The sequence below is a fragment of the Maylandia zebra genome, linkage group LG10 (genome assembly GCF_041146795.1).
Source record: "Maylandia zebra isolate NMK-2024a linkage group LG10, Mzebra_GT3a, whole genome shotgun sequence".
NCBI lineage: Eukaryota > Metazoa > Chordata > Actinopteri > Cichliformes > Cichlidae > Maylandia > Maylandia zebra.
Genome location: NC_135176.1, coordinates 2,278,336 through 2,301,353, shown reverse-complemented (window position 1 = coordinate 2,301,353; position 23,018 = coordinate 2,278,336). Strand labels below are relative to the sequence as shown.

At 43.0% G+C, this 23,018-nt stretch overlaps 1 protein-coding gene across 1 annotated transcript; it reads left to right on the top strand.

Annotated features, from left to right (window-relative positions):
- Nucleotides 1–14,011: 14,011 nt before the first annotated feature.
- ripk4 (receptor-interacting serine-threonine kinase 4) lies at nucleotides 14,012–22,879 on the top strand. Its single transcript, XM_004561638.5, has 8 exons — nucleotides 14,012–14,305; nucleotides 17,199–17,490; nucleotides 18,230–18,378; nucleotides 18,709–18,758; nucleotides 19,871–20,029; nucleotides 20,231–20,346; nucleotides 20,841–21,081; nucleotides 21,174–22,879. Exons 1-8 carry the CDS (start codon nucleotides 14,118–14,120, stop codon nucleotides 22,421–22,423), a joined length of 2,445 nt encoding a protein of 814 aa, XP_004561695.1. The 5' UTR covers nucleotides 14,012–14,117; the 3' UTR covers nucleotides 22,424–22,879.
- Nucleotides 22,880–23,018: the final 139 nt, after the last annotated feature.

The window sequence follows — 23,018 nt, the reverse complement described above, 5'->3', positions numbered from 1 at the left end:
CGAGTGCGACATTCGTGACAACAGCTGTGTGCAGATCAACAATGGATAATATATCGAGTGCGGGAGAGAGTATGAGCGTGCAGCGTTTAAAGCGTGGAAGTACTGACCTTACTTTGAGTTTGATTCCATAAAAAGTGACAAAAACATTAGTGTCCGCTGTGTGTGGGAAGAAAACTTCTTTTTACAGCGAAAAAACCCCTAAACTTCCAAGCAAGCACCGAGTAGCTACGACGTAATGGGAAACTCACAGAGAAACTCGCGGATTCTTCCACTGACCGCGGCACACCTGCACCAGGGTAAACCTCCGCCTACCGCACTCCTGCTTTACAGGTGAAAATAGAGCAACAGGACCGCTGAGTCTTTGACTTTATTTATTTTCTGCTGTGTTTTACTTGCATCTATTTGAAAGACTGAGTGTAAACACAAAAAATATTTTATTTTATGAGCTGGAATGTGCAGAAAATAGGTTTAAATGTTAAACTAATTTATTCAAGTCAGAGAATGTTGCATATAATTAAATTTTTTGCTTGATGCATAAAGTTAAAAGATTAAAACTGATAAAACAAGTTTTAAAAAGAGACTTTTCCATTTGATTACATTTTGTAATCAAATTATGCAGAAAATTATGCAGAAAAAGTAGAATTGGGCTGAAAGATCTATCACTTTATCACCTACTCAGGTTGTAAATTGTGTTTTTAAAAAGTAACTAAGTAATTAATTACTTTTGAAAATAAGTAATCAGTAAAGTAACAGGATTACTTTTTTGGGGAAGTAATCGGTAATTAGTTACTGATTACTTTTTTCAAGTAACTTGACCAACACTGATAGGCAGTATCAAAAAGCTCCATACAGCTGTTATTCATGGGGTTCACGACAAAGCAAGGGTGTATACAGTTAATACTAATTCATATTAGGTGCCATAAGCATAGAAACGATGTCAATACGATAAGAAAATTGTTATTGTTTTTTTCATGTTGCATTAATGGTTGTCATTTTATTAGTCCATTACTAATCGCCTTTCTGGGATCAATTGTTAGTGACTCCATCCTCCACCAGGGGGCTTTCGCGCGCTCTCCTCTTTACCGGTACCGGTCCGTGAGTCGTTTGGTACCGGGCCGCGAGAGTTGAGGCTGTGAAATTTATGCTTTTCAGGGTTTTTATCGGTTTGTATGTTCCACATGTAGTTATTTTGCATAAATTGGAATTTGTGGACAGTTTTAGCATCATATGAATGATAACAATAATATTTCTGTTTGTTGTTGTAGGGGTACCAGCTGATGAACTGGTTTTTGAACTGCAACAGCGTCCGGATTTTGAAGAGATTCAGCCGATGGTCCACTGGCTTGAATTCGGTGTGTTGCGCGGCCTCTTAACTGAGGAAAACCTCCGTGTTCTGGGCCAAGTTATTCATCAAGTGCAACAAGATGTTGATGAGGAGGTCAGAGTTCAGGACAATGATGAAGAGGCTGATAATGAAGAGGAGGAACAGGCTGATGTTCCAGTAGTGGGGATAGAAATAAATCCACCTCAAGTAGAAGGACCCTGGGTCCATAACAGAGAAGAAATCCCAGCAGGAGAAATTGAAATACTTTTCAGGGAGTTTTTTGGACATCCTGATAATAATGAATTACAGTCGTCCAGCCTGGAAGTAATAAATGCATGAACTTAGTTATGCTGCAATAGGCTTAGGCTGCCGGGGGACTCCCATGATTTTCCTTTTCAGTCACCTTTTTCACTCACTCTGTGTTAATAGACCTCTCTGCATTGAATCATACCTGTTATTAATCTCTGTCTCTCTTCCGGAGCATGTGCTTCATCCTGTCTTCCTTCTCTCACCCCAACCAATCACAGCAGATGGCCCCGCCCCTCCCTGAGCCTGGTTCTGCTGGAGGTTTCTTCCTGTTAAAAGGGAGTTTTTCCTTCCCACTGTCGCCAAAGTGCTGCTCATAGGGGGTCATATGATTGTTGGGTTTTTCTCTGTATCTATTATTGTACGATCTAGTGTACAATATAAAATACCTTGAGGAGACTGTTCTATATAAATAAAGATTTTTTAGTTGCCAGTTTCTATGTGTGCTTACCAACGGTGTGTTATTCCTGACCTTGTATTGCTTACAATACAAAGGTCACTGTGAGAGCAAAAAGGTAATGTTTCAATTTGTCCCAAATCTCAACAAATGTGTCATATTGAAATCTGTTAGAGAATGTAATTTTCTCCATTTTAAACAACCATAGACAACCTCACGCCAGTCATTTAGTGACAGAATTTTTACACTTAGCCATTTCTTAGTGATAGTCTTTCGGGCAGCCACACTCAAAATGCCATATAACAGCTTGATCACTTTATCCACAATACTGAGTATAAACATCCAAACAAGAGTTCATCCCAATTAAAGGGAAGTTGCATACTAAGAATAGTCTGTAACTCAGAATGAATCGAAACCCAAAAAGTGTTTATCAATGGACAGGACCAAAACAAGTGGAGGTGCTTTACTCCTTGGGCCCCACAGTTTCTCCTGCTGCTGGAGGAGTTGGAATAATGTTTACTTTGCGCAGGTGTAATAAAAGATCGGCAAAGACTCTTCCAGCCAAAACGTCTCCATATATTAGAGCTAGAGATTCTCCACTATAAAGCACATTGCTGATACCAAATGTCATTTGAGATTACCATATTTGTTTCCCTTTCCCATTTTTGTTTGATGTAAATTGTATTCAAATTCCTAACCTCCTGTAAACCCTTGCACAGTCTAGAAATCATTTTGAGACCAGGATCCACATGGTATGCCTTAACAAATATATTCAGAACAGGAAGAGAGAAAAGATCTGTTCTCTTGGGTATAAAGTTATGTAAATGATGCGGGATTTGGAGAAACCTGAAAAAAATCAGTCTTGCTTAACTGGTAAGGCAAGGCAAGGCAAGGCAAATTTATTTGTATAGCACAATTCAACAACAAGGTGATTCAAAGTGCTTTACAGAGACATTAGAAACAAAAACAAATAAAAAGCATGATTTAAAATTGATTAAAACAAGCAAATAAACAAACTAAACACACACATTTCACACCTGTTCGCACGATCTGAACCCTTATCGTAAGGGGAGCTACCAGTCCTTCTGTGGACGAGCTACTTTCTATTTTAAATTCCCTGAATTTAAAATACTCTCTAGACCCAGCTGGGGAGCTACCCAGAGCTCTAAACCCACTTAACAAACAAACAAACAAACAAAACAGTATATAAAATCAAAACAGATAAAATCAGAAATAGATAAGATCAGTAGTTAAATGTAAGTTTTGAAATTTAAGCTTAAAAGTGTGGATTTGGTGCTTTATTCAAATGCAGCTGAGAACAGGTGAGTCTTCAACCTGGATTTAAATAAACTGAGTGTTTCAGCTGATCTGAGGCTTTCTGGGAGTTTGTTCCAGATATAAGGAGCATAAAAGCTGAATGCAGCTTCTCCGTGTCTGGTTCTGACTCTGGGAACTGATAAAAGACCGGATCCAGATGACCTGAGGGATCTGGATGGTTCATACTGGGTCAGGAGGTCATTGATGTATTTTGGTCCTAAACCATTCAGAGCTTTATAGGCCAGCATCAGAACTTTAAAGTCTATCCTCTGACGGACAGGCAGCCAGTGTAAGGACCTCAGAGCTGGACTGATGTGGTCCACTTTTTTGGTCTTAGTGAGGACTCGAGCAGCAGAGTTCTGAATGAGCTGTAGTTGTCTGACTGATTTTTTAGGTAGACCTGTAAAGATGCTGTTACAGTAATCAAGCCTACTAAAGATGAATGCATGGACTAGTTTTTCCAGGTCCTGTTGAGACATCAGATCTTTTATCCTTGATATATTCTTGAGGTGATAGTAAGCTGACTTTGTTATTGTCTTAATGTGTTTTTCTAAGTTTAGGTCTACACCCAAATTTCTCGCCTGGTTTGTGGTTTTTAGATGTATAGATTGAAGTTCTCTGGTGACCTGTAATCGTTTTTCTTTGGCGCCAAAGACTATTACCTCAGTTTTGTTTTTGTTTAGCTGGAGAAAATTGTGGCACAACCAGTCATTAATTTCCTCAATGCATTTACCAAGAGCCTGTACAGGGCCTCGGGCTCCTGGTGACATTGTGATATATATTTGTGTGTCATCTGCATAGCTGTGGTAGTTTATTTTGTTGTTGTTTATAATCTGTGCCAGTGGGAGCATGTAGATGTTAAACAGAAGGGGTCCCAAGATGGAACCTTGGGGAACTCCACATGTGATACTTGTCTGCTCAGATGTGAAGTTACCTATTGATACAAAGTATTTCCTGTTTTCTACGTATGTTTTGAACCAGTTTAGTACAGTTCCTGAAAGACCTGTCCAGTTCTCCAGTCGTTTGAGTAATATGTTGTGGTCAACTGTATCAAATGCTGCACTGAGATCCAGTAAAACTAGGACTGACATTTTTCCACTGTCTGTATTCAGACATATGTCATTAAACACTTTGGTCAGAGCAGTTTCAGTGCTGTGGTTCTGTCTAAAACCTGACTGGAAGGCATCGTAGCAATTATTCTGTTTTAAGAAGTAACTGAGCTGTTGAGAAACTGCTTTTTCAATGATCTTACTTAAAAACGGGAGATTTGAGATCGGCCTGTAGTTGTTCATTTGTGTCTTGTCAAGATTGTCCTTTTTCAGTATAGGTTTGATTACAGCAGTTTTTAGTGATTCTGGAAACACACCTGATAATAAAGAAAAGTTGACGATCTGTAACAGGTCTGACTCTAAAGTCTTTGAGACCTTTTTGAAAAAACTTGTTGGCAGGACATCTAAACAGCAGGAGGAGGAGTTCAGTTGACCTAAGATGTCCTCCAGGTCTTTGCTGTTAATAGGTTGAAACTGTTTCATGGTGTTTAAACAGTTTTTTGGTGGACACAGTACATATCCTGGATCTGCTGTTGATGTTCCAACTGCTTGTCTAATCTTTTGGATTTTGTCTGTGAAGAATTTGGCAAAGTCATTGCAGGCCATGGTCGAATGAAGTTCAGCTGCCACTGGCACAGGAGGGTTTGTTAGCCTGTCAACTGTAGAAAATAAGACCCGAGCATTATGGCTGTTTTTAGTGATGATGTCAGAGAAGTAGGACCTCCTTGCATTCCTCAGTTGTAAATTATAATTGTGAAGTTTCTCTTTATAGATGTCATAATGAACCTGGAGGTTTGTTTTTCTCCATCTGCGCTCAGCTTTCCTACACTCTCTTTTTTCATTTTTCACCAGTGTGGAGTTTCTCCATGGAGACTTTTTCCTTCCAGAGATAACCTTCACCTTAATGGGGGCAATAGTGTCCATTACATTTAACATGTTAGCATTGAAGCTATTGACGAGCTCATTGACTGAACCTTTGGACAGGTCAGGTGTTAAGACCTGGTTAAAGATCTCACTACTGTCTTCAGTTATACACCGTTTTGTGATCACTGCTGTTGATATATTTGTGTGGGCTGAGATTTTACTTTCAAAGAAAACACAGTAATGATCAGACACGCCCACATCAGACACAGTAATGTTTGAAATGCTGGTATTGATCTTTTATTGACTGGAAGTCCCTAAGAGTTCCCTTATCATAAAACATACAGTATGCTGTTAAGCCTTGTCCTGCCCAGTTCTTCTATCTCACATCTAACTTATTGGGTAAAAAAATCAAGATCATAAGCGCACCATCTTAAGATCCTGGCCTCTTCATTCCAATCATTCTTGTTAAGAAACTGTAACCAGAGTTTTAAAGCCAGGTTAATCCATTGGTTTCCTTGATTAATTTGTTTTTTAATAAGTGTCACGTCCCCTAAGCTTGCCTGAATTGGAAAATCTCTTGAGGCATCTCTTTTTTTTCTATCCATCTTGCTTGGTAATCTACATTACACCAGCACACTAGGGTCCTCGGTTGAGCTGAAACATAATAATCTTTCATACATGGTGTAACAGCAGTCTGGCGAGGAAGGAGTGGCTAGCAGGTCCAGCGTGCGTGTGGTGTGGGGGTTAGCCGAATAACCCGAAGCCAGTCGGTTAAATCCAATAACAGACCTTTACTCGCTGTCAGCAACATTACACCTTATGAGCCAGGTCTCCACGGCTGTACTCGTCCGTGCATACATGCGCGGAGATCGTTACAACAGTACGGTTTTCTTTGAGCATGGAATGGCTGCCGCTAACAACACACACCCACTAGGAGACTCCCACAGCAATAGTACAATAGCAGGGGGTGACTCAAAATTTAGGATTGGTATTAAGTTCCATCTTTTAATACATTAATAGCCATGCCATATGTTAAAACAAGAGCTAGAGTGTGATTAAAGTGGTGGGTTGGTTCTTTTACATTTTGAGAGAAGCCTGTTGAGTCTAATAACAGATTGTTGGGTTTATCTAGGCACAAACCCCGCTGGAACACAAGACACTCAATAACTGCACGACAAAACAAGACAAGGCAGAGCTTGTGGCTCGCAAGGGAAGTCAGCTCAGGCCTTCACCTGTCCTTAGCCAACTTCAACTGATTCCTTCGCTACAGCCCTTTTTACTGTCAGCAAGCAATCATTCATGAATATGCAATTACAAATACACGTGACATTCTTAGACAGGCATCAGTGTCTGTATTCTGTGTGTGTGTGTGTGTGTGTGTGTGTGTGTGTGTGTGTGTGTGTGTGTGTGTGTGTGTGTGTGTGTGTGTGTGTGTGTGTGTGTGTGCTTCCAGCCATACTTTACATAGACGTATGACCTTTCAATGAACTTAAACTGTATGCAGAAAAGCAGAAGTAAGCGTCTTGCTAAACTATAAAAACAGGTTCTTGCAATAGGTCATATCTCAAATGCACATTTGAAGGTATGAACTCTGGCACTTTTAAGAAAACAGAACAGGACAGTCTGGTTTCTAAAGCTATAATGGAAATTATAACATCGAGGCCACTTCCTCTCATCTCATGGTACACAAGTGCAAACAGATTTTTATCAGACCTAATAAGGATAAGATACTTTATCAACATACAAATGATTGTGTATTTCTAAGGATAAATGATTATATGTTCCTAAGCACAAATGACTATATAAAAAATATCAGTTCCAACAGATTAAATGCCGTGTTGAGGCTGCCATTTTTAGCATCTACATGGATGTTAAAATCACCCACAATAATTTTTTTATCTGAGCTGATAAAAAGTCTGAGTCCAGCTACCCAATTTTGCTGTGCAAGAAACTGCACAATGACAATAAAAGCTCTAAAGTGTACGTAAAGAACAAGTCAACAAAGTCGCCAATTTAATGTAGGTGTGCAAAAATATGATCACAAGTGCTTTACAGTTAATGGCACAAAGTGTGTTTGAATAGAATGAATGACAAAGTGATGTGTGTATTAAACACATTCAATATTAAACTGTAAATCTGTCCTCAGTAGTTTTCTTCTGTCATTGATGCACAAACTTGTCAGCAGGTGGAATATTGAACCTGTTTGGAGGCGGAGCCGGGCCTTTATATGGACGTTTCTCTACACAACAAAACATACAAATACAAACATCCATCCATCCATTTTCTTCCACTTATCCGGGGCAGGGTCATGGGGGCAGCAGCCCAAGCAGAGAAGCCCAGACCTCCCCAGCCACCTCCTCCAGCTTATCCGGGGGAACACCAAGGCATTCCCGGCTCTCGGCTGGCCTGGGTCTGCCCTGGGGCCTCCTCCCGGTGGTACATGCCCGGAACACCTCACCCAGGAGGCGCCCAGGAGGCATCTTTGTCAGATGCCCCAACCACCTCAGCTGGCTCCTTTCAATGGGGAGGAGCAGCGGCTCTACTCTGAGCCCCTCCCGCATGGCCTGTCTCACCCTGTCTCTATGGGAGAGGCCAGCCACCCTTCGGAGGAAGCTCATTTCCACAAATACAAACAGCAAAAGCCAAACTGCTGCTGTAGACTCTCATGGAGCTGAAAAGCTTCTTAGAATGATTTACCTGCTGAAATAAAATAGTCATAAATAAAACATAATGTTAAATACTTTGTGTTTTTGTGCCACGGTGCTTTGTTCGCCTGAGCATAGCAGCCATAGATCTTCTTTTCTTTCCTGTTCAACATGCCGTCAAGATCCTCATCGTCATGGTGACGTGCCCGTGGCTTCTGGGCTTGGCGCGCCGCGTCCTCAAGTTTCTGCTGATGCATCAGGCTCTGTGCTCACCTGAACCTGCACCTGTGGAGTTTTAGAACTCCATTAAAGGCTGAGCGACACGAGCTTGTTAACGCTCAGATTTTTAGTAAATACAGCTCAGCTGCAAGGATTAAACAATCTGCCCTGTGTGTGTGTGTGTGTGTGTGTGTGTGTGTGTGTGTGTGTGTGTGTGTGTGTGTGTGTGTGTGTGTGTGTGTGTGTGCGTTACACTGCTAAGGAACTGGTGGTTGCAGCAAAAGACTATCATTTAAATATTTTGTCTTTTATTAGCTGCAGAAAATGTTTCCATCAAAATCTCTCCAACCCAGAGCCTTTGGTTGTTCACTGGTGCCTCACAGACGTGATTCTTTAGACTTGTGTGTGCGACTGTTTACTAAAATGAAAGAAGGCATGACAGCAGGGAAATGCAGCCTGTTCTCTTCCTTCTTCTTAATATTCAAAAGACATTTTAAGCAACAACTTAACTGACTTCAAACTTGGATTACTTTCTGTTCAAGGGCCAAAAGTCACGACTTTTTAAAAATGTCATCTAGAAACAAATATCTGCATCTGAATATGCATGAAGCTGCAGGCAATCGACACATTTCTGCTTACACCTAACTACACATGAAGTCAAGTTTGTCCTCGCTGCTCAAGTTGCTTTGGGTTTGTGAGGAGCCCTGTGAGAGCTGCGGTGTGAGGACAGGATACCAGAGCTCGGCTCCAGATCGGCAGCCTCCATCCCATCATCCGGAGCCGAGGCTGGGCTCTGTGCTGTCGCATGTCAACAATCACCAAGCAATATTTTTACCTTCACATAGTATTTTTTCTTATTTGCATTTAGTGTGACTTGATAATTAATTAAATGAATTAAATTCATTTCATTCGAAACATTTAATAAATTATTCATTTATTTAATTCATTTTGTCACTCCTGGCCTTCTGCAGGCCTGCACCGTTAATATTGCACTGACAATGGTTCATCATTTATTTACCTTCTACATCCTCTGCAAAGGATTACGTTATTTGCTGCTAAGAGACCGTAAAACTTTTTCTTGAGTGAGAGATTAACAGTAAAACGGTTCAGCTTCAACATTTGTTTGAGGTTGATGTTTCTTTTCTTTAAATCACATTAAGCCAAATTCTTTAGGATTAAAATAAATTAGAGCAACATTCCCCTTCTCTTGAGGACAAAGCCTCCATGCAGCAGTGTAGCCTACTGTACTGGAAACACCAGGACATTTCTGGTAGTCTGAAAGTGGTTTTGGCCTGATGAGAACAGGCAGCTTGATCATGATAAGTACTTATTATCAAACCCAGGGATACACGAATGCTCCAGATCTGGTTCAAGGGGAACCAATAAAGCTCACTTCACACTAAACCGACTTCTGCCAGTTAAGGAAGTTTTTGAAGGTAAGACCATTTAAATCGATTGTTGTTGTTGTTGTTTTATCTTTGTGGCGCCAGCTTAAAGTTAGTGCGCAAAGGTTAGCTTACACTGTATGAAGTGATTACGAGTTACCATATCATGACAAAGATATTAGCTAATTGGTAAATAAAGGTACTTATTGAGAATATTTGTGTTTTTAGTTTCGGGAGAGTCGAGGAGACAAGTACACAGAAAGTGAACGAGCATCTCTGAACCGAGGAGGGGACCTAAGGAGACATCGTTCATCCTCTTGCAATGCTGTGATTGCAGCCGTTGATCAATTGTCATGACAATTTACATGAATTTACATCTTGTCATGATTGAGTAAAAGGATGTTACAGTCCCTGATAATGCATTACATTAAATGGAGGGAATCTTGAGGGATGGCTGTTATGAGGAAAGCCCAGACGCTTTTATCAGCAGCACACATCGTTGTGTGCCTCAACTTTCGGTCTTTTACCCAGGCTAATCTGCCATTTTCCTCCTTAGTTAGGTTTAGGGATTAGAGATCTGATCTAAATTATCATTTTAAATTTGGGACACATCGTCAGTAGTGGACCTTGCATTCATCGGGTGTTTCGGCCATTATCACTAGGCACCCTCATCCAAGGAGGCCCTGCCTGATCAGGCCCCTGAGTGTGTCACTGGTTTATGTTAAATTGTTATTTCTCTTCTTTCTTCTCAGTTTTCTACAGCTTATTTTCTTCTATCTATTCACTGCAACTGAGAAATAATACTTACCTCTTTAGCATTTATGGAGTGTCACTTCTTCAAAGGGATAAAAAAGGTGATAGAGAGAAGTAAGACAAAACCTACACAAAAAGTGAACGAGCGTCTCTGAACCGAGGAGACATCGTTCATCCTCTTGCAATGCTGTGATTGCAGCCGTTGATCAATTGTCATGACAATTTGCATCAATTTACATCTTGTCATGAAACTGACCTCGAGGCCCATTGTTAGTCAGTGGTGCTAGTTTCAATCATTAGGCAAATGTACTGTTTTTAACACTGGAGAGGCTGAAGAAGTCCCTTGGATAAGTGATGAAACATTTCTCCTGCTGAATATTCAACAGAATCTTCCTGGGAACACCCGGTGAGATCCATGTTACTTATACGAGTTACAGAATTATGTGATACAGAACTATGTTAAGTTTAAATGTACTCGAGAGCCACCGGAACCAAATTCCTTGTATGTGTCTGCACATATACTTGGCCAATAAACACGATTCTGATTCTGAAATGTTCTTTTTAAAATAAATACCACACTCGGTCTTATGTTAAGGGTTAGTCAGGTTAGTTTTAGCTTTTCTGACTCTTGATTTACAGACTAACTCACTGTTATTTAGAAACTGAGAGTCAGTGGAATATGAATGTTTTGTCAGTAGTTAGTAGATCAATCAAGCACTCACTCATGTTACTGGCTCAGTGTTTACACACTTTCCAGCCTCTCAGTCTAAGAAACAATCTGAGGAGAGGCAGCCGCCTGGGACTGAAGGAGTGTAGAGACCTCAAACAGGACAAAACTACAGGAGACAAAGGCTAATGACATGCAGAGTGGCTTATGGAACCAGCCCTAACTACAAGCTTTATCAAAAGAAACGCTAAAAGCTTCATCTTAAAAGAGCATGTCTGTCAGCAGACTCTCCTTCCATTCTACTTCTCCGAATTGGGTGGCTGTGTCTCGGGAGGTGGAGCAGTCCAGTCAGAAAGTTGGCGGTTTGATCCTTGGCTCTTCCAGTCGGCACGTCGAAGTATCCTTGGGCAAGATACTGAACCGTGAATTGGCCCCGATTCCACTCGCACTCAAGAGTACGAGTTTCACGTGGTTGTAAGACAAGATGTTTAGATACAGAAGGAAGCACGTGTGTGTGTGATTAGTTGGATGAGGGTTAGAGGGGAAGGTTATAATTTACAGGCTATAGTATGTAAACTTTAATAAACCTGGATCACGAGCACATAGATGTTTAATGTTGTTTAAACATGGCTGACGTGGGTACAGGATTATTGACCTGCTTCTAGAAAAAAACCCAGATTCTCCAGTATTTAGAAAGGTCGAATCAGCTTTGCTTTCTATTGTTTTGTTCTATTTACATGAGGTCTCATATCTCATCCCCAAGCTCAATGAGTTAATATGAAACTACCTCCAGTAGATGGCGATAAAGTTCCACTGACAACTACTTGATGTTGATTTCCTGCTCACGACTTTGAATTCCTTGCACCCATTGTGTTCACTCATTAAAACATTCATAAACACGCCACCACCTTCTGCATCTATGGTAATATGTGTGCCCACGCACAGCCCGAGGGGACAAAGTGCATGATGGGAAGAACAAAGCATACTGGAAAGATGTCAGAAGCAAACACGATGCCAACACACACAGGCTGTCGCAGGCTGACACTTCCTCTGTGGCATTCTTAAACCATTAGACTGCAGTCATTAATATGTTTTAATATCAATTAGACAATCATTTATATTTCTACACCGTTGGCGCTACCTCGCGCTCCCTGTTGCAGATCGTTTAGGTTTAGTTGTGTTTGTGATTAACAGAAGACGGTCCTGATTGGTTTGGTTTTAATCAGATAAATAAAAGCAGGTAAAAAGACACGTTTAATACCATTTCATACATGTTTGTCTTTGATCCTAATGACCAAGAGAGAGTGCACACACACTCAAAAGGCCCTGCAGCTTTCCCCTTCTACAGTAACCGCTCCCCCGGTCTTTCTGCAGAGCCTCAGGGAGCTGAACACTGATAACTGCTGCAGTGATGGGAGCCAGCAGGCCGCCTGGCTCCTCACATACCACTAAGATCTGCTCATTGTCCCAGCAGCCTCCCAGATAACATATTTATACCTCCTACCTGGTCATTCCAGTTTTCTCATTAACTCTGGGGTGCAGGGAGGTGATATCACATCTTAAGCAGAGGTAAACAGAGAGGTTGGTTTGTCAGACACTAGCAAACGGCAACACAGAACAAATTCACACGTTTGGAGAAATCATGCTTTTACAGTCGCGTACCGTTGCCCACACAAGCTGAAGAACACCAGAAGAGCACTGTTTTGGTAAAGTCCAAGAGAGGGAATTTTGGAATAGTTCAACTACAACAATCATTTTCATATTTAACTTAAAAGCTTAATCATGTTTATTATCTAATAGTTTAGGTAATAATTTGAGGAAGGGGCTCGTTATGTTTATTCTGTTTAGTTTTCCACAACAACAGTTGCCTCAAGGTGCTCTATATAGTAAAGTAAAGAAGCTACTATATCAGAGAGAGAGAGCAATCAGATGTCACCTATGAGGATGCACTTGGTGACAGCGGTGAGGAAGAACTCCCTTTAAACAGGAAGAGTCATTCTGCAGAATGAGGCTGAGGAACGACACTCGTCTGCTGTGAGAGGTGGGAGGGCAGAGAATGGGGACGAGGGCAAAAAGGTCTTAATCCGAGAGACGTTATAATCCGGTGTTTGGGATTCGAGGCAAAATGTCTCCCTGAACCAACCTCGCAGAAAATAATCCCATGATTTCAAAAACCCAAAGTCAGTCTAAGAACGTTTCTAAAACAGAGCAGTCGCAGATAACAGGCTAATCTTCTTTTTATGATAGCACAAAAATAAATAATTTACCAGCTGGTGCCTGCGTGCAGGAGGTGTCCTTGAATAGATATGCTGTAGCTCTATCAGCTCCACAGCTGATATTTTATTTCTGACCTTGACCTTAAAAAGTATCCAACACACACCTGTAGGACAGGTGCACACAGGAAAAAGTGTCACACTCATTAACTGGCAACCCAAATGAATACAATTTGAATTTAAGCACACAACAGATATGAAACAGAACTCCTGTGTGCGTGCGTCCTTAGATCGATGCGGTGTATCTGCAGAAGGCATTTAATGAACATATGAATTATTGAAAGCATATGTATGGAGTAGCAGAGAATGTGGAGATTAAAGGCCTGCATGGAAATGAAATATGTTAAATAACACAGATCTTTGTCACTGGTAGTAACTGTAACAGCTGTAACAGAAGACATTGTTCCCTCAGCTGAGCAAAAGATGAGTCCACACATTCTGTAACCGCTGGGTCAATATCACGTAACCCACCTCAGGCGGCTTTAGCAGTAAAATGGACCACGGTGGGACAAAGGTGTGTTTATGAAATAGCTTCCTGACTTCATGGCTTTGTTGCAGAGACCGTTCTCCTGCTTTCTCGGAGCATATATGAGACAGCGTGGGACTTCAGGACATTTGGAAAGCACATGTGTAAAGCCTTTCGGTGGCAGTGTGGTGTGGCTTGTCAAGTTCCTCCAGTGAACTTTTCCATCTCTGCTCTGTGTTTCAAAACCAGGGTATGATGTCACAGTGCAGCAACACAGGCCCAGCCCCTCCTTTTCACCTGAATAGAGGGAGGAGCTGTGCTGAGCTAGACGAGGGGAAAAACAAGGAAGAGCCCACAAGTAGGTAGGTGGTGTGTGAGTGTACACTTCCTCTGATTTTGTGGTTGGAGTCAAAGAAGAAAAAGGAGTTTACCCTGCTTGCGGGTTTCTCAACATGGATATGGATATCCCGGATTCTCCACACGGGAATATGGGGCTGTTAAGGACCTTTGATTCCTCTGAGTTTGGAAGCTGGGAGAAAATAGGCTCAGGTGGATTTGGACAAGTATACAAAGTCCGGCATGTACAGTGGAAAACATGGCTGGCTATCAAGTGCCCTCCCTGCCTTCATGTGGATGATAAGTAAGTCACAGCTGTTTAGTGTTCATCTTTTCCTGGTGTTGATGAAAAAAGTAGTATTGTCCTCTGGCATAGTTCAGATGCTTCCTGTGTTTTTGGTCTTTCTAAGTTCCGGATGTAGAAATCAGTCTGAACCAGGTCCTTTTATGTCAGCGTGATCGTTTGAAGAAATCTCTGGGCAAATGCTAGACGCAGGCATGAGAAAGTGAACACCAGATAATGTGTGACTCATCCTCTGCCAGCCTAGAAACACTGTGGGGGCTGTAAAGGTGCCTCAACGCTAAGCAAGAGGGCATGTTTGGATATTTCGACACTGCTGAGTTGTGTTGGAGGGAGCACTGACATGCAGGTTGATCTCTGGGGCAGCTCCACAGTGCTGAGAGCTGTTTGCTTTTCCTGCTGTGAAAGCTTAACTGCTGATCTCCCCAATAAACAGTGTTGTGGACATTTCAATAGGTGGGCAGAATGGTCTACAAGTTACATCACCATCTAGAATTCTCTTTCATACTTCAGACTGATAAATCCCTCGTTTGCTCTGCCGGGATCTCACAAATGAAAGGAAAATTAGTGAGCTGTACATTTCTCGAGTGTGTTTGAGGCTGACCTGCCTCAAACCAGCTTTGGAAGAAGAGAAGTTTCCATTTCCATGTAACTCTGCGTACACAAACTGACTTCATCAGCCACACATTAGAAATATTAACTGACAGATCCATTCATCCATTTTCTTCCCCTTATCCACTTCAGGGTCACAGGGGGGCTGGAGCCTAGCCCAGCTGCTGATTGGTGATAAGACCTCTTCATTTAAAAAAAAAAAAAGTTGGTTTATTGATATAAATCATCACTGACATCAATCCTCAGCTACACTGATGCAACAAAGACAGTCCGATTTTCTTATCTAGTCACTGTGACCAAAACAGGAACTTTGACGACGTGACGACTTCCCCCCAAACCTGCGGTGCGACTTGTAGCATCCGATGAGGCTGAACCAAAGATACTATCACCCTCAAACATCTGCAGAGCGCATAAACAGTCATTTGACTGCGACCGTCGTTCAGCCACACATAACATCCAGGACTCAAAGCCACCTTTGTGTGCCTGTGTCGCAGGCTGCCACTGTGTGGCACAGACAATACGGGAAGCCGCAGAACCGGTCTTACCGGGCCTCTCTGTTAAAACAGGGACATTGTTTGGTTCAGCAGAGCCGCTGAGCAGCACTTTGGATTAGATGAAGTACTTCGCAAACAAGCGCTAGCCCGTTCTTCCATGACATGTTTGATTATTCCTACCAGGCAGATTCGGGGAGATCCGTACCTCCTTCACTTGTACTGCCACAAAGAACTATTATAACCAGACACACACTTCTTTATATATATTTTTTAATTAATGACAAACTATGTTTAGAACTTTCTTATGTTCGTCTAATTTCTTTTCGTTGATGATACCTTTGCAGGAACAATCTAGAAAGAGTGGTCCATGCTTTTATTACTTCACGGCTGGACTACTGTAATTCCCTCTATGCTGGCCTAGATCGTTCCTGTCTACATCGCCTTCAACTGGTGCAGAACGCTGCCGCTCGCCTGTTGACCGGTTCAAAAAAAAGAGACCACATCACTCCGGTTCTCTGCTCTCTCCACTGGCTCCCAGTTGCTTTTAGGATTGATTTTAAAATCTTACTGCTGGCTTTTAAGGTTTTAAATGGCACTGCACCTTCTTACCTGTCAGAACTCCTTAGTACTTATCGCCCCAGGAGATCTTTGAGGTCAGCCGATCTGATGCTTTTAGATGTTCCCAGGTATAAATTAAAGACAAAGGGAGAGAGGGCGTTTGCTGTGGCTGCACCCAGACTGTGGAACAGTTTACCTCCTCACGTCAGATTCTCCAAAAGCCTAGAAACTTTTAAAACTGCTCTTAAAACTCACCTCTTTTCATTGGCTTTTAGAAAGGTTTAATTTATTTGTTTATTTATTTTTTATTTGATCAGCGAGGTGTTTTACGAAATTGTGTTCTATTGTATTTTTATCTGTATTTACTGTACAGCACTTTGGTCAGCCTTGGTTGTTTTTAAATGTGCTCTATAAATAAACTTGACTTGACTTGACTAGAAAAACAGAAGCCCTACTCCAGCTCTGCCTCTGGAGCACATTCCTACAAATAAACTCATGAACAGTGATTTATCTCTCTCTCATCAAGAGGCTCCATTTTAAAAGCAACCTTTGCTTAAGGCATGCAGTGAGGTCATGAATGGCCCACACAATTGTGTTTGAGGTATGTCAGCAGGCCCGGCAGACTGATAAGGGGCACTGTGCACAAAGGTTGAGCGGCAGAGAACAAGAGCTGGGTTTGAGCTCCACATGCTCTGCAGACCAAGGTGGACTGTCTTGAGCAGAACCACCAGCCGGGGAAGACCTGGATTATAGTTGTATACAGAGGTCACGCCTCTACACCCTTCAAGGTTAATGTTCATAAATATTTGGCATAGCTAAGAGCTCAGTAAGGATGATGTGTGATGTGCAGGAATTTTGGTTAGGACAAAAAGTTATACCAACTATTGCAGCTTAATGAGCAAAGCGTGACTTCAAAGTCATCATGTTAATGTTTTATGGGAGGGCAGGTTTGATAGATAAGCATGAGTCGAGGAATGTGTGAGCCTTTGTTTTAAAAAAGCGATCACCCAAATAACTTCAAAACAGATTTCAGCTGCGGCACCCCCACCCTCCCCCAAACCCCCAGGATGAGTGGATGAGTGGAAAAGCAGCAGTAAACTGGTGGATGTTTTTTTGCACTGTTAAGAACTGCTGGGTCACCCTCAGCGACAGAGCCTGGTTCAGGAAACGCAATAAAATGCAGTGTTGTGTAGTCCGTGATCTTTTATTTTTATTTTCCTCCTTGAACACAGGGATCGTTCCGAGCTGCTCGAGGAAGCTAAAAAGATGGAGGCAGCCAAGTTCCGATACATCCTGCCTGTGTACGGGATCTGTGAAGACCCCCAGGGGCTGGTCATGGAGTACATGGAGACCGGCTCACTGGAGACCCTGCTGGCCAATGAGCCGCTGCCCTGGGAGCTCCGCTTTCGCATCATCCACGAGACTGCGGTGGGAATGAACTTCCTGCACTGCATGAACCCACCGCTGCTCCATCTGGACCTGAAGCCGGCCAACATCCTGCTGGATGCTCACTATCACGTCAAGGTAGAGAGTTTGTGATGAAGCTTAGAAGGGAGGAAACACACACACATAGTTTGTTGTGATCTGTAGTTTTGACCCAGGTGTGTGTTTGTTGTTGTTTGCACGATCCTTTTGCTTTCTGTAATTTGTAATGGAATAAGCAACTATGGAAATCTACAGTATGTTTATGGAAATGTGATGATGTCATGTTTTAATGCTAGAAGAAAGCTCAGACATGAAGTGAAACCACAGCCCTCTTTGTTTTAAAACTGTTTGTTTGGCACTTTCAGGAGAAATCCCAGTCATGAGGTGCTTTTCTGCTCCCCTTCATCATTCTTAAATTAGTCCTGCACATGTTTTTTGTCTACAGGTGTCTCCTAGCCTCTGTCCAACCAAAACAGCTAAGCTGTACTAAGAGTAATGGGTGGGAACCGTCATTTCTAGTGTTTAATACCTGGATGTAAACACCTCACCTGGGCTTGTCCCAACAGGATTAATTTAGCTCCTATTAAATCTCTTTGTCTGTGTGTGTGTATGTGTGTGTGGGTGTGCACTCCCCAACACAAATCTGAAGGGCCTCTCCTCTCCTGCAGGCTGGGACATGGCTGGGTTGCCCTCATCATACCGCTGAGTGCACATAATAAGAGCTTAGCAGCCTGTCATAGTCAGCGGGCAAAGTTAGTCATCACTGCCGTGGTGTTTCATGAGAAAGGCAGAGGGGTTGCTCTGTTGGAGGGTCTTATCTGATCTCTTTCTGTCTCAGATATCTGATTTTGGGCTGGCCCGCTGGAACGGCTTGTCACGGGCTGATGACATCAGTAGAGACGGCTTCTGCGGCACTATTGCCTACCTTCCTCCTGAGAGCATCATAGAGAAGGACAGAGTGTCGGACACCAAGCACGATGTTTACAGGTTGGGCTTTTTTTTCATGCACTTTGCATGCAAGCTTTTTGTGTGAACGCAGGGTTTTTTTGTTGTTGTTGGGACATTTTGTGTGTTCAGTTAAGCTCTGACTCACACTAAGATTAATCACATGGATTTGGTATGATACTTTGTCTGTTAAGGGAAATAAGTAACTTATTCCTACAGTGGAAATGGAAATTTCATTCCCTAAAGTAGAACTTGTAGAGTAGGGTAAATGTACTTTATTTACACAGTCTTCTGCTGCACAACCTGACATCTCAGACCTATTCCATGAAAGATTTATATATATTTATATGTATATTTTTGCCTGTTTTCCAGTTTCTCCATCGTGATCTGGGGGATTCTCACACAGAAGAAACCCTATCAAGGTGAGCCATCCAACAAGATGTCCATCCAACCGTGTCTTTTATGATCACCAATGTCAGTCTGATAGTTTAGCTAGAACAGCAGGTCTAGTAGTTCGTGTGGCATGCCTCCCCTACCTCTGTAACATCTGTAAACAATCAGTAACAAATAAAAGGTCCATGATGAGTTTGAGAAAACAGGTCAGCGTTGTTATCATCAGAAAACCTTTTTTTAAAATTTCCCCTCAACTTAGTGTCTCCCCATTTTCCACTGGAGTGGCTCTGCTTGACAGATGGACCATAAATGTACTCAATAGAAATACTTTTTTCTCTAGTTTGGCCACAAGAGATGGCTGAACTGGCTAAATAAGTTATTAACAAGTTTGCTTATTTATAACAGAAGCTCTAAACTCCAATTCTACACAATCTTCTACTTAATAAATCGACTTTCAATCTAGTTGTATCATTTTACTTGCTGGAATCGACTCTCTAAATTTCCAGTTAACACAAGGTAAAAATAGTTGCACCTTTCAAGGTGTGTGTGTGTGTGTGTGTGGCTCTGCACACAGAAGCTGTAGTTCGTGTTTACTCTGTAAATTCCAGAGGAGGCAGGTGGACAGGGCCAGACTGGCAAGCACGATGTTTTTTTCCCAGGCGTATCAGGTAGCAGTTCACTTTCTGAAGCCCGGTGCCAAGGTGAGGTAGCTGGGTTGGCACTGGCACCGCCTCTGTTGATCCAGATATAATTAAAAAGTGATAAGTGGCCTGGTTACCATCCCTTCCCGTTTTCCTCCTCCACCTGCAAAGGGTATTACGGCTACAATAGGAGGTGAAGTAGCTGTAAAGCCTCCACCTGTTTGTTCTGAATCACTGACTTGGCTGATCCCACATTCAGATAGAATTGGCTAGACGAGGAGCTCGGAGTGCTTCCGTGGGAAACAACAGACCACGCACTTCTCTTTCTGAGGACGATGGCGACGATAAAGAAGCGATGATGGCATAACGATAGACGCTGGTTCTATGTGTCATTACCAGAAAAAGCATTATAGCAGACTCAGACCACGTGACCACGTGCTTTTTGAGTGAAACAAAAAGGACTTTTAGAAACTGAAGTACTGCATGATTTTGCCCCTCAGGAGAGAACAATATCCTGCAGATCATGGTGAAGGTGGTGAAAGGGGTGCGTCCAGACCTGGGAGCGGTGCCACGATGTCGACCTTCAGCCTGCACAGGCTTCCTGACCCTCATGCAGCGATGCTGGGCCACAAAGCCCGAAGCCAGACCCAGCTTCCAGGGTAGGTTGTGCCTCTACCTGCTAACAAACAGTGGTCAACCCTCGTTAGCACTATAGGAATGAGCTTGTCCCTTGAACTGCACACTCTGTTCCCTCACTGGCTGTGTGAAAGGCAGTGCTATGGCGCTCTTCTTCCTTTTTGTATTGCATAATCCCATCCCTGCTGTTAATGCAACCTGACCTTGAGACGTTGTTGTTCCAGAAATCACATCTGAAGCCGAGGAGCTCTGCTCTAAACCTCAGGAGGAACCCAAATCACCCAGGTTATCAACATCTGACCCAGAGCCCATGACCCCTAAAGCACTCACGGGTGACCAGGTACGATACGACGGCGAAGCTTTTACTGCTTTTACATGACGAAGCTACATGTCAATGTTCTTTTTGTTTTTTCTAAGACATAGCCATGTACTCTCTTACACATTTTAGCCTGAATTTAAAACGTGACCCCTCTCAGTGGTTCTATACTTCAGTCTCTCTCAGCTGATGTGTTCTGCCATTAATATTTAACTACTCGTCCAGACAACGAGAGGCTTATCTTTACAGAGCTCCAGACATAATTCTTATGTTTGATCCTGACCAATCATTGCATCACATACGAGGAATGTAGACTGATGGCATTGTTAAAACTCTGTGTGCTGTTGTGTATGTGACTGGAAACAAACATCCTGTTCACAGGAACTGATGGCTCCTATCAGTAGTGTTTAGATAAATCAGCTGTGTGAACTTTCACACCCATTTCGTATGTGTTACACACTGTATACTGTAACATTGTGTCAAACCGCACTACCCTACCTGCCTTTTTTGCTCTACAGGTTAATGACAACAAGCCAGTGCGTCCGAAGTCAGCCATGTTACCCGAGAAGGATTACAGCCTGTCTGAGCTTCTGAGCCAGGTGGATTCTGGGATCTCTAGGAGCTTTGATCGCGTGAAGGAGGACAGCTGTCACAGCAAAGAGAGCACCTGCAAGAGACTGTCTGGGATTTCCTCTGCAGATTCTGCCTTCTCGTCCCAAGACTCTATCACGCTGTCTTTTGAGAAAGAAGGCACATACGGTAAGCGTGCATCAAAGACCTCTCCTGTGAATTATATAAAGTAACACGAAAAAATGTATCATTATTTATCACTTTTCCTCCTTACTGCTCAGATTCTGCTGAGGTCCAGAAACGAAAACTGTGTGAGGCCATCAGGAACAAAGACACTGCCAAGCTGATGAAGATCCTCCAGCCTCAGGATGTCGACCTTCTCCTTGACGGAGGAGACAGTCTGCTCCACCATGCCATCAACTTGGGTAACGAGGAGGCTGTCAAATTCCTCCTCCTGAACAACGCAAATCCTAACCTCGCCAACGGCCGCGGCTCCACACCCCTTCACCTGGCCACAGAGAAGCACCTGAAGTCACTGGCAGAGCTTCTGCTCGGCCGGCGCAGCACCAATGTGAATGCCAAAGACGAGGACCAGTACACAGCTTTGCACTGGGCAGCCCAAAATGGCGACGAGGCTATCACGCGCCTGTTGCTCGACCGGGCGGCGGCCATCAACGAGACCGACGGACAGGGACGCACGCCAGCTCACGTGGCCTGCCAGCATGGCCAGGAAAATGTGTTCAGGGTGCTGCTGAGCCGTGGTGCTGATGTTCAGATCAAGGGCAAGGACAACTGGACGCCGCTCCACTATGCTGCCTGGCAAGGGCATCTGGGCATCGTCAAACTGCTGGTTAAGCAAGCCGGCGCCGACGTAGATGGTCAAACGACAGATGGGCGCACGCCGCTGCACCTGGCTTCTCAGAGGGGGCAGTATCGAGTGGCACGGATCCTGATTGAGCTGGGAGCCGACGTCCACATGACATCAGTTGGATCAAAGACGCCGCTACATGTGGCGGCTGAAACGGGTCACACAAGCACCTCTCGGCTCTTGATCAAACACCAGGCAGATATCAATGCTCAGAGCGCCCACGGACTCACTCCCCTCCACCTAGCCTCCCAGCGGGGCCACCTGCCCACAGTCAAGATGCTGATAGAAGAAGGGGCAGACCCCTACAAAGCTAACAGCGCCCTACGCACGCCCTGCCACATGGCGGCAGAGGGTGGACACTGTGAAGTCCTGAAAGAGCTGCTCAATCACTGTCCAGACGGTGGCAGCCTGTCAGATGAGCAGGGCCTCAGCCCTTTACACCTGGCGGTGCAGGGCGGACACTCGAACATCATTACTATGCTGCTGCCGCAGGACTGCCAGGACTTAGTTACAGAGAGCTCTGTGCAACCAGCAGCCGAAGAGCCCGCACCAGCAGAAGCTAGGCACCTCCAGAGGAAAGTTGTCATTCTCAAACTGACGGAGCACGGTGACAAAGACTGCCCACAATCCATCAGTGCACACTGTGCCTCCGCTCCCTGCTAACAGGAGCAAAAACACTGTACAGGACTGTTTTGGTTTGGTGTTTTTCCATGCTAATCCTCTGCTGCCTCACAAATAGGCATGGGATAGTATTCCAGTCTTTTAATTTTTTTAATTGTGCCCTACAAGCACTGTAATATTGTTGTAAATACATACTGTAAATAGAAAGTATTAATACCATTTTGTGTTTGAATTAAAAATGTTGTTTACTTTTTTTTTTTTACCTAACAAACACATTTTGGTTTCTTTTGTTTTCTTTGTACGTAACAAGCATGTGTCCCGTGTCCTCTTGGAATCCTTTTACACGATCATTACTGCAGCTGGCATGCCTGTAAGTTATTTTTAATAGATTCACAAAAACTGACTCATCGAGCGTTTTAGGAAAAAAGCATTCAGTGTTCTTCAACTTGTTACATATCAGTGCAACATCCATTAAACATCTGAAAATCTTTTGTTGGACCCTGGTGTTTGTTTCCTTTTTGCATTTTGTAAGAAAGAAGATCAAATAAAAACGACATGCATGAAAAGTCAGACGTGGTAAGATCAAACTAACTATAGTTCCTCGTGCTTTAATGGTTAGCTAAATTGTGCATAATTT